The 13,016-nt window shown below is 38.6% G+C and overlaps 1 protein-coding gene across 1 annotated transcript in view; it reads left to right on the top strand.

The window, feature by feature from the left end:
* The window catches only part of LOC126470681 (uncharacterized), a 990,891-nt gene extending 978,399 nt beyond the window's left edge, over positions 1 to 12,492 (top strand). Inside the window, exon 19 of the mRNA XM_050098681.1 lies at positions 10,016 to 12,492. Coding sequence (XP_049954638.1) covers positions 10,016 to 10,117 — 102 coding nt within the window. The 3' untranslated portion in view covers positions 10,118 to 12,492. The remainder of the gene's footprint in view (positions 1 to 10,015) is intronic.
* Positions 12,493 to 13,016: the final 524 nt, after the last annotated feature.

Raw genomic sequence — 13,016 nt, 5'->3', positions numbered from 1 at the left:
TTCAAATAGAGTCAGCAAGTGGGTGGTGATTGGAGTAGATAATCAGGCCTCCTCCTTCATCCAGTCTGAAGTAGCATACTGCTTCTTAGAATGCCAGTAACTCCCTGTCGTACACAGACCACTTGCTTTGTGACAATGTGAGTTTGCATGAAAAGAATCAGAGTGGCTGCTGCACACACACTCCCTCCCCCCCCCCCCCCTTCCCCCTCCTCCCCCAACCTCTTGCTGTAGCTGATAGTGGAGTCAGTTATGTCTGCTGGTATGATGAGCTGTACATCAGGGAGGGGTGTGCAAGTTGATAGCCTGGGTATGACTGTCTTTAATACTTTTAAAAGCAGATTGCATCTCATTTATCTATGTGAATTTGCATTTGTTGGTGGTATCCTTGCCAGCGAGGGCTTGTGTTAGAATGGGTGCTTGCAGGGAGGCTCTAATAACTATGTAGTTCTTCACAGTCTCACAGTGAAGGCAGTTGTTGGATAATGGTGTGGGATGGATACCTGATGCATTAACAATGTGTCCAAGGAAGATGTGTCTAAGTTGACATTTGTCTTCATTGATTATGGTGTCAGCATGAGATATGGCATCAAAAATTTGTTTGAGATGGTTTGTGAGAGGTCTCATCTGGAGAACAATTAAAATGTTAGCTGTCCATAATGATATGAGTATCAAAGATTCTGTAATCACTGCAAAAGCTGAGAGAGCCATTCTTTTTGGGGACCAGTTTTATGGGAGAATCCCAGGAGCTGCTGGAGGAGTGAACTATCCCTGCTTGTAAGATCCCAACCACTGCCACTTTGGTGGCCCTAACTAGGTCTGGCAGTCATTGACATGGCTTGTGGCGGACCATGGGGCCATGTGTAGTGACAATCTTCTGGACTTTTCTGTTTGTAAAGGCACACAATCTGAATCATTCTGGCAGGAGGGTGCACAAATACTCAAAGGCAATTGATGTAGCTGGTCAAGATATTGCATAGAGTTTCCGCTCAGTGTTATCATACTGCAAGTGAAAGTTCATTTCACGCATGTTGAAGTAGAGTTGTTGAATATTGTGGTTGATGGCGTTCCTAAAGGAGCCATTGACCATCAGATGGGTGTGTGGGATGGGGAGGGGGAGGGGGGGGGGTAGCGATGCCATTATGTTTTGCCACTGATCGTGTGTGCCCGAAAATGCCTGTGGCAAAGCAGGCACTGGATTATGATGCTGTTAGTCCAATCTGGGACCTCGAGAAAGTGGCGGAGAAAGTTTGTACTGATAACTGGTTCTTTTACATTCACAATGATAAATGTCCACATGAATATTTCTTTGAGGCTAAGTGTGCAGAGTTGTGAGCCATAGACTCAGACATTGTAATTATTTGCTGCACAGAGTAGAATGAATGTGTGGGATGGTGTTTGACCTGGTGAGGAGGGTGGCAAAGTGCCGACCTGTAAGCCTGTGTCAACAAGGTATAATCGGTATAGTTGTATAGATAAAGTCATTTATCATGGATGTGGCTGGGCAGATATGGTCTATCATTGTAATTTTGGGCATTGACGTGACTTAAAAATTTGACACAGTCCTGTGTATCTCCAGCAAACCATGTGTGTGGCTTGGAAAATTGCATGGAGGATGGAAATTGTGGGCAGAATTAGCATATGTTGAATGATACCAATAAAAATGGTTCTGCACATGCACAGCATGATCAGCAGTGGAGTCATGGACATGACATGGTTGACCATGTTTTGCGCAGGTGTGGCACAGATTATGGGGAGGTGCTGGTTTGTTGATGGTAAATGGTGACATCAGTGTTGATGGAAGTTGAGCAGGTCAGATCGGCTCTGCTCATAGTTGGTGGTCCATTGCTTGTACTGCTATTGAAGTTCCAAGTCAGGCTTGTGGCCATCATTGCCTGGTTATTAATGTACTGCCTGTATTGTGTGGTTGATTGTATTCGATCAGCAAGCTTAAGGTGTGCATCCAGGGGTTCATGTTTGGGCAACCATTCTCAGTTGCACTTGCACAGGAAGCTTCACAACCCACACAGTTAGTCATGCATAAGATGGATATCAGTCTGTGTGTGGAGTTGACCCTATAGTTGTGATGGGGTCTTGTCACTTAAAACTTTGTTATAAATGACATCATGAATTTGCTTCTCCAGGGAGCGGGCGAGGTGGAAGAGTATAGAGCAGCCTTCATGGTTCATATTTGTTGTCTGATAGTGGGGAGTGGTGGGAGGGGGGGGGGGGGGCGGAGGTGAGAATTATATCACTTATTGTGTCTCCTATATGTTCTCCCAATTGGCTTGATAAAGTGACAAATTTAGTGTCATCGCTGATGACGTCAGTCGATGTAGAGATATTGTCCATGAAGGCAAACCACAAAGTATGTTGGTCTGGCCAGAAAAGCTGTGATTTGAGGTGTGTCCTGTGGCTGGAACATTATCCAAACATGGACAGATACAATATGCAGATTAGATTAGATTAGATTAGTACTTGTTCCATAGATCATCAATACGACACTTCGTAATGATGTGGAACGTGTCAGGTTAATAAAAGGTGTCTATACAAGATATTACATTAGACAAAACATTACATGACACTCAATATTTTTAATTTTTTTTATTTTTTTTGTTTTATATATATACACTCCTGGAAATTGAAATAAGAACACCGTGAATTCATTGTCCCAGGAAGGGGAAACTTTATTGACACATTCCTGGGGTCAGATACATCACATGATCACACTGACAGAACCACAGGCACATAGACACAGGCAACAGATCATGCACAATGTCGGCACTAGTACAGTGTATATCCACCTTTCGCAGCAATGCAGACTGCTATTCTCCCATGGAGACGATCGTAGAGATGCTGGATGTAGTCCTGTGGAACGGCTTGCCATGCCATTTCCACCTGGCGCCTCAGTTGGACCAGCGTTCGTGCTGGACGTGCAGACCGCGTGAGACGACGCTTCATCCGGTCCCAAACATGCTCAATGGGGGACAGATCCGGAGATCTTGCTGGCCAGGGTAGTTGACTTACACCTTCTAGAGCACGTTGGGTGGCACGGGATACATGCGGACGTGCATTGTCCTGTTGGAACAGCAAGTTCCCTCGCCGGTCTAGGAATGGTAGAACGATGGGTTCGAACACGGTTTAGATGTACCGTGCACTATTCAGTGTCCCCTCGACGATCACCAGTGGTGTACAGCCAGTGTAGGAGATTGCTCCCCACACCATGATGCCGGGTGTTGGCCCTGTGTGCCTCGGTCGTATGCAGTCCTGATTGTGGCGCTCACCTGCACGGCGCCAAACACACATACGACCTTCATTGGCACCAAGGCAGAAGCGACTCTCATCGCTGAAGACGACACGTCTCCATTCGTCCCTCCATTCACACCTGTCGCGACACCACTGGAGGCGGGCTGCACGATGTTGGGGCGTGAGCGGAAGACGGCCTAACGGTGTGCGGGACCGTAGCCCAGCTTCATGGAGACGGTTGCGAATGGTCCTCGCCGATACCCCAGGAGCAACAGTGTCCCTAATTTGCTGGGAAGTGGCGGTGTGGTCCCCTACGGCACTGCGTAGGATCCTACGGTCTTGGCGTGCATCCGTGCGTCGCTGCGGTCCGGTCCCAGGTCGACGGGCACGTGCACCTTCTGCCGACCACTGGCGACAACATCGATGTACTGTGGAGACCTCACGCCCCACGTGTTGAGCAATTCGGCGGTACGTCCACCCGGCCTCCCGCATGCCCACTATACGCTGTCGCTCAAAGTCCGTCACCTGCACATACGATTCACGTCCACGCTGGCGCGGCACGCTACCAGTGTTAAAGACTGCGATGGAGCTCCGTATGCCACGGCAAACTGGCTGACACTGACGGCGGCAGTGCACAAATGCTGCGCAGCTAGCACCATTCGACGGCCAACACCGCAGTTCCTGGTGTGTCCGCTGTGCCGTGCGTGTGATCATTGCTTGTACAGCCCTCTCGCAGTGTCCGGAGCAAGTATGGTGGGTCTGACACACCGGTGTCAATGTGTTCTTTTTTCCATTTCCAGGAGTGTATATATAAACAAAAAAAATAAAAATAAAATTCACCAGTTAATTCTTGTCTGTCGGATGTGACAGCTATACTTGTATCATCGGCAAAGAGTACCAGCTTTGCATCTTCATGAATATAGAATGGCAAGTCATTAATATACATTCTTGATTGTTCCCCAGTTTGAGAAATCACCAGTTTTTTGCATATTATGTAAACTGTTTATTTCAACTTTCTGCACTCTTCCAGTTAGGTATGATTTAAACCATTTGACCACTGTCCCATTCATACCACAGTACTTGAGCTTCTCTAGAAGTATTCCATGATATACACAATCAAAAGCCTTTGATAGATCACAAAAAATCCCAATGGGTGACTTCCGGTTACTCAGAGGATTTAATATTTCATTAGTGAAAGTATATATAGCATTTTCCGTTGAGAAACCCTTCTGGAAACCAAACTGACATTTTGTTAAAATTTTATTTTTACAAATGTGTGAAGCTACTCTACAATACATTACTTTTTCAAGAATTTTGGATAAGGCAGTCAGAAGAGAGATTGGGCAGTAGGTGCTGACATCAGTCATATCCCCTTTTTTATGCAGTGATTTAACAATGGCATACTTCAGTCTATCTAGGAAAATGCTCTGCTTCAGAGAGCTATTACATATGTGGCTAAGAATCCCACTTATTTCTTGGGAACAAGTTTTTATTATCCTGCTGGAAGTGCCATCAATTCCATGTGAGCTTTTATTCTTGAGAGAGTTTATTATCTTCCTAATTTCAGGAGGAGAGGTGGGTGGAATTTCAATTGTAGTAAATGCTGTGGGTAAGGCCTCTTCCATTAACTGCCTTGCTTCTTCTAACATTTACATCCTATTTTCTCTACAACATTTAAAAAAATGATTATTCAAAATGTTTTCGACTTCCAGTTTGTTGTTTATCAAGTTTCCATTCGCTTTGATGGTGATACCGTCATCCTGTACTCTTGGTTGTTCTGTCTCCCTTGTAATAATATTCCAAATTGTTTTGATTTTCTTATCAGAGGTATTATTCTCAGACATGATGCAGATGCTTCTGGACTTTTTAATAACCTTTCTTAATGTCGCACAGTAGTTTTTATAATATTTGGCTGTTTCTGGGTCATTACTCTTTCTTGTTGTTAGATACAGTTCCCTTTTGTGGTTGCAAGATATTTTTATTCCTTTAGTAAGCCAAGATTTTTTGCATGGTTTCTTATAATTAGATTTAACTACTTTCTTGGGGAAACAGTTTTCAAATTCTCTTACAAGTGTATCATGAAATAAGTTATATTTTAAATTAGCATCTTGTTCCTTGTACAATTCATCCCAGTCTAACTGCTGAAGATTTTCTCTGAAATTTCTAATTGTTGAGTCATTAATTGAACACACAACTTTGGAGGGTAGTTTTGAATTACTGAATGGAGCTATGTCATATACTGTAACTAGCTGAGCATCATGATCAGATAGCCCATTCTCAACAGGACAAGAATTTATGTTTTTAAACCTATCTTGGTCTATAAAAGTGTTATCTATCAATGTGCTGCTGTCCTTTACTACCCGAGTAGGAAAATTAATGACAGATGTCAAATTGAAAGAACCGAGCAAGACTTCCAGATCATTCTTCCCATTTCACTCTTTCAGTGAATCAACACTGAAGTCCCCAAAAATAATAATTTGCTTTCCCCTATTTGACAGATAGCACAGCAAGGCCTCCAGGTTTTCCAGGAATAAATGAAAGTTTCCTGAAGGCGACCTATATACCGTTACAATTATAAAAGAGCCCTTCTTCAGTTTAAGTTGACAGGAAGATGCTTCTATATGTTGCTCTAGACAAAACTTTTTTGTATCTAAGCTTTCTACACAGTGATAGCTTTTGACATATATGGCAGCTCCTCCTCCCACCTTATTCTCTCTACTCATATGTGCAGCTAGTTTATAACCACTGATATTTACCTTTTCCATATCAGACACAATGTGATGCTCAGAGAGGCATAGTATATCTTTTACATTATCAGATTCAATGTCATCTAAACAAACCAGGAGCTCATCTACTTTATTCTTCAATCCCAGAATATTTTGGTGAAAAATGGTAACATTATTTTTTACTTTACTTTTGTGATAATCTACTTTTTTCTTTAATCCACCAATATTTTGGTTAAATAAGGTAAAATTATTATTTACTTTCCTGTTGTGGGAATTTTGTGAGTTTTGGACCTCTCTAGCACCTGCCTGCCTGAAATTCTCATTGGACACTGATATTAGTCTAAAAAAGAGGTACATCCATGAGTACTAGTGTCCCCCCCTAATGGATTTTGCTAACAACCCTGCCAGTTTACCCTTCCCTATTGAGATGTAGGCCATGCCTTGTGAAATCCCCCCTATCAATAGCCTCGACAGGAACCAATCGAATGTCTGACAGTGTGGTCGCCCTACGCAACTAATCCAACTCCATATTTACCCTCCTGACAGATCAGTTCAACTGAGGCTGATCATGCCCCACAAAAGCAGGCACCAGCCCAACACTGGTTTGGGTCATTGCCGAGGCTATTTTCACCAGGTAGGAGGCAGCATGGGAGGCAATGCAGTTGTCTGAATGAATACCAGAGTGATGATGTTTGCATGCGATGCGGTTGTCTTTTTTAAAACAATTAAACAGGAATCCAAAAACTTGGAATTCCATGGCTTGATTGTATCCTGACTTGCAAAGGGAATGGGGTCCCATGCAAGATCTCAAAGTACATGTTATCTGCATTGTTCAGTGGTGTTACACATTAATGTATAACTGTCCTGGAGAGTGTAACTGTCACTTTTTATCACACAAGCTGCATGTGGGGTGTTATCCTTAACAGCTGATGTCATGGTTTGAGAAGCATTGTCCACAAGCAAAAATTGCACAACATAATGTGGGCCCACTGACATCATTGTTATTACACAATAGTCTGGAATGTTGAAATTTGCATGCAATCACCATCATTGGGAGCTAAGAATGAAGATCCATAGAGTATAGGTGACCATTACAATGAATAATTACTTGATTCATATACTCTGACTGACACTTTTATTGATGATACAGACATTGATAAATACGATAAGGTCATCAGATTGACTGCCGGTCACAGAGTTTCCTGTGCTTCATGGAACAGTGTTCCCACAATAAATGACAATAACAGTAACAGAGTGATTACAAAATCAATGCTCTACATAGTTAGGTTTATGACAAAGAAAATAACTAGTGAAACATGTAAATGACATTAAGTACTAGACAGTAATAAAATAACTACACAACATGACATATACAGTTGTAAAATGGAGTCTGTTCTTTATTTACAGTGCATTCTCATCTGAAATATAAATAATTTGACACACTCTCAAATAACTCTTGATAAGGTTAAAATCCTTAATTTTCATCCATTTCATGAGATGTAGTAATTTCAAACTTGGGCAGATGGAATGAAAAGCTTTGAACTGTTTCTTATGTATTTGGTACAATCAAACTAAGGCATCATAATGGAGAGAGGCATGTAATTGCATAATGGTGAGTGGAAAGTAAACCCTATCACAGAACATGTAAATAAGACACAAAATCAAATAAATAAAAGTGGGCATTGAGAGTGTGATTGAGCAAGGGAGGGACACAGTGTGATAACATTTATCATTGCTAAGCTGGATGCAAATGTAATCACTGAAATTTTGTAACAATTCTTAGCTTTTCATCTAGGGTCTTCTCATTTTTGTAAATACTTTCCAGTCATTCACTTTGGTGCAGCAGAAGTCTGAACTGCAGTAGCTAATAAGAAGGGATGAAGAAAATGCCAACAGCAGTGGTGCTAGTAACAGCACCACTGGTAATATTGGCAACATTTGATTTTTCATTGTTGTTGGTAAAACTTCTAAACTAACATCAGCTTTCTAATTTTTCATTTCATTAAAAAACTGACATTACTAGAATGTTTTATCATGGACTGGACAATTGCATAATGCACTATAGCTCTGAGGAGGGATTTTGTTTCGTTCAGGAAAAATTTACTGTCATGACCACTTTAGATGTATTCTCCTACCATTTTTTGGCAGGACCTAATACTCCTAGATCTCTGAATATTTTCCAATGGAGGTATAAACAGTCATTGTGCCTATTGAGGTATTAGTTCTTTGCCAAGGTAGAGTAGCCCGATATTATGTGATCCGCTGTCTCCAGGTCTACTCCACAAAGTTGATATCTTTTGTCTTCTGTAGGTTCCATTGTTAATTTTTTTTGCAGTCCTTCATCCTTAATACTTGAGCTTATGCAGCCAGTATTAGAGATTCTACCCCTGCTCTCATTATCCACTTTTAAGCCAAAGATATGTCTGACCTGTGTCAAAATTTGAGCTCCCCAGATGATTTTGGTACTGACCATAGAGATATTTCTATGCCCAAAGTTCTTTTAGCTTAATTCTCAGCTTCAGCTACCTCTAATGACCATACTGTCAATGGGATTTTAAGCCCTGATTTTCCATCTAAGTATCAGTTTAGATGTTACATTACTGTAGCAAGCCAGCCAGCATCAATATTTCTCCATTCCACGAGAACTTCTGTGCAACCATCTTAGTCTAAAATCCAAATACAGAATTACAATATGGTGATTCTGTTTGTTTCAGACCTTCCCCACCTTCATTATGTGTTGTGTACAGTCTGTTGCGTCAGTTCTGGGGTGCGCTGTAGCATACATAGTAAGAAACTTTCATTTCTTACATCCTGTAGACAAAATGTTTTGTTGGTTCCAATATACCAGACCAATGTTGTATTCAGTTACAGGACCTGTCAGTTATACTGAAGCCATAATTCCATTCTTAAAGCTGAGATTTGTTCTGAGCACCAGTTTTACTCCTTGTACAATTTTGTGCTGAATTTCATGCATCAAAAAATGATCCACCCTTTTCAAATATATGCACTTGTGTTATTAACAGGACATTTGGTGTATAAAAGTTGTTACATGGAAGTAATATGAAAATAGTAGGAATTATAAAATTTTCATTGTATGAATGATGAGTAATCTTGTGAACCTAAAAACTTCTGAAAAAATTGTTGATTTGGAAATGGCTAATTACATTATCTGTGGTGTAAAAATTTCAAGCCTAGCATTTTGTTTACAAAACTTTATATATATCAGATGATGGAAAACCTTCAATTCTTTGACATTTTTCAAAATTTCACATAATTCTGCTAAATTTCAGGACAAACATTAATCAGTTTAATTTGTAGTGAAACATTTGTTGTTGAGGGGGGGGGGGGGCGGGGATGTACACTGATAAATAATATTTGAATATTTGTTATACCTAAAATTATAAATGCTGCACAAGAAAATATATATGTAAATTACATATTTCCAGTAACTGAAAAGGTGCATATGACTTAAGATTAAGTGTTCTGGATAACAAGACAGAGGTAAATCAGGTACAAGTGAAATTAATATATTGGATTAACTATCATTGGTTTTCTACACTGGCTAGAATGAATATATTTTTAGGCAGTTTTCTACACTTATTTAGGCAATACTGAGCTAGAGTCCCACCTCCACTTCAAAAACACAAAATAAAGCAATTAAAATACAAACACAGACAGGAAAAGTTTACACTCTTGACAAATATATGGTGGACACAGTTTTTGTTCTTAAAGATGTTGTAACTGATATTTATAGTAAATAAGAAAGGCATCTGGCCACAGACTAAAAGTAAAATAATGGTCATTTCATGGGTGGATAATCACCCATCACTAAAGACACTGCCACAGACAGGGCAAATGCTGAAAAGAAACATGATACAAAAGAAAGGCAGAAGTTCTGAGATAAATTTTCTGCGTGGTTCTTGTTTTAAACTCGTATTATCTATGATGACAAGTTAGGAATTGTTAATTTAACTGTCTCCACAAGTTACATGCATATTTCTTATCACATATTCTGTTCTATCAGATATATTCATTCTCATTTTCAGATTGTAATTCAAGTGGGAGAAGAGTTGGATGGAATGGTAATGATTCGAAATGGAGAAAATCAACAAGGAGTCTGTCCTCTTAAGTTCCTGCAAGAAGTGTGACAAAGAATCCAGCAAAGGGTAGAAATGGTTTCTGGGCCTTGCTCCTCATCAAATGTCAAAAGAAACACATTTGCACATAAATACACCAGCAGGAAACTACCAACTCCAGCATCATATATGAAATATATATTTGATGGTTCTTTAATGGATGTGACTTCACCTACAGTATTATCCTGTAATTTTCAGTGTGGCTGTACTAGGGACGGGGGAAAAGCAAAATTACCATTAATCAATGTCTTGAGTGAGAAAATTCACAACAGCACACCAAAAGCAAAGAAAAATAATGCAATTCGAGATTTTTTTTCAAGTTCAAGTCGCCCATTAAGAATATCACCAGCACTATCAATATCTGATGACAGTGACACAAGCTTTTTCTTTAGAGAAGCTACACATTCTCAGGTCAGACCACTATCAGTCCAAATAAATCCACATTAGTCATTTCGGCTGATGAAGTTCATCATAACAATAGATTTTTGTATGGCTATTTATGAAACTAATATATATTCAACATTTTTTAAGTCTGGTAACACTTCTATGGAAGTACACATGACAAACAAATATATCCCAAGAAATCTGATGTACAAATTTATTCAAATTAACAGTTTCATGGATAACACAGCATTAACAACTAAGGAATATATAAATATATGATGTACCGTTCCAAGAAGGAAAAGAAAATTATTGCTTTCATCATTGTTCCCTAGAGCACTGAGTAAACATTTGATTTCTCACATTCCTTATTTCATAATGAACATGTTAAAGGCATCTATAGTTTCAATATTACTATTAACACATTATGGATGTATTACAGTATGATGATGTATTAAATGATGATATGAAATCGTATATATTATCCAAATGAAAAAAGTTAGCTTTTGTGTCACAGTAGCTGTAGAGTAGTTCTATATCACTGGAATAATGCATAGCAGTGAAGTAGATGAATAGAAGAATATGGTATGTTTGTGATGTACATATGCTGATTTTGTCTATTTGGTTGATTGTTCTGCTGAGGTAGCTGACAGATCTCAGAACCTATTGAAAGTGCTGTAATTCTTTGTGAGCAGTACTTCATTTGTTTTCATATTGTAAATGACTTGTAAGAATAAAATCACAATAGTCATCCTTTCTCATTTTTCCCACAGTGTTATTTCTAAATCCCATTCACAACCCAGTTTGATTTCCAACTATGCTTTTATTCAGTTCTACATAGCCTCTTTGAAATGCTATTTACTGAGTTGTAGAATATATTGAAACTATTCTAAATAAATCCTATGTAGTTGCACATTGAATGTGACAACATAAGCTGCAACAATTACTTGTGACACAGTTGGTTGTAACTTCAAATGAAATTAAGTTTAGCTTTGTAAAATATTGTACTTCCTTTATGTCTGTAATCAGTGTCTTATAATACCTTAGAAAGTAGTAAAAAATTCCAGGTAGGACTGGAGTTACTTCTAATGTAAATACCATAGCTAACATGTAGTACTGAACTTCAATTTTGGTTATTCAGAAAACTGAACAAAAGTAAATGAAAATTTATGTTGCTGTTGATAATATTTGTATTCAGTAAGTCAAAAAGCTTTACATTCAACAAGCAAATACAAAAAAATGGCCCTACATCTTGTGCATATGTTACCAGACATAGACAGCATCATCAGCAAAAGCACCTAAAAGGTTTTTAACTGACAAACTGTTGTAGTATCTACTCTGTGATTACTGTGCTTTTTTACATCCATACAAAATCATATATAGGCCACTTCTTTGTCATTTATGGAACATAGTGGTGTATTTTCATTCAGACCTCATGCAAATGCCCTTCTGATTTTTATGAAACAAATATAAACAGCCAGTGCAGTCAGAAAAGAGAATTTAAGGAAAATGTTGGTGTACATAATGCAATCTGTCATAAAATGGTATTATTTTTGACATATTTTAGAAATTTCTTAAATCTACAATTCCTAGCTTTGCATTTGATGACTGAAATTACCATATAACTCAGTTTTAACCACAACAAAAACAGAAAACTATTTTCAGTAACTCAAAAATATTTGTACCATGTAATGGAACATTTCTATGACTTCGTTAAAGAACAGGAGGGTGCATTACATTTTCATTGTAAAGGAATTTAAGACATGCCACTGATATATTGTGACACTTCTAGTTGCAAACTCAAAGTCTTGAGATCTATTATATTATGAGATCACTTTGTACTATGTTGTGTATTGTGTGTCTATCAGGCATAACTGTGTAAAATACGGCTATTTCTTCAGTGTACCATCTTTCTTATTTGAAATAATAATTTGTATTGAAGACTTACTTTATGTTTTGTAGTCTTAAATGTGGATTAAAAATAAATGTTGCACTCTATGAATAAATGTGAGCAGTATATTCATGGTTACCATTTTTCTCTGTTTCTTTTACATACAGTATCACATTTTCCCTAATTCCCTTTAATTAAATCTAAGACTAGGCTGTATCTCCTTAGCTATATATTCATAAATATATTTTCAAAAAGCAATGTCTTATTAGCACTTCACTTAGTATGAAGTATGATCTCTACTGCTCTAATTATTATGACTACCATCCTTTATGTATCCTCAGTTCACAAGTAAATAAGTTATCTAGGAAAGCTAACTGAAAATATTTGCAATATGCATAGAGAGAAATGAACTCACAAAGGTGCAACAGATGGAAACAAATAGAAAACTATAAAACGGCCGATGTACTAATTTTCAGAATCAGAGTCTTTGTCCAATGACAAAGGAAATGAATGGTAGGTAGAAACGATGTGGGCAATGATTTAGGAGACAGAAAAAGTCACCCAGTGCCCCAGCTCAAGGGAGACTTATTGGGCAGGATGAGAGTGAAAAGTTTTTTATTTGTGTTGTACAGCATTTTC

Source organism: Schistocerca serialis, chromosome 3 (assembly GCF_023864345.2).
Source record: "Schistocerca serialis cubense isolate TAMUIC-IGC-003099 chromosome 3, iqSchSeri2.2, whole genome shotgun sequence".
NCBI lineage: Eukaryota > Metazoa > Arthropoda > Insecta > Orthoptera > Acrididae > Schistocerca > Schistocerca serialis.
This window is presented reverse-complemented; position numbering and strand designations above follow the sequence as displayed.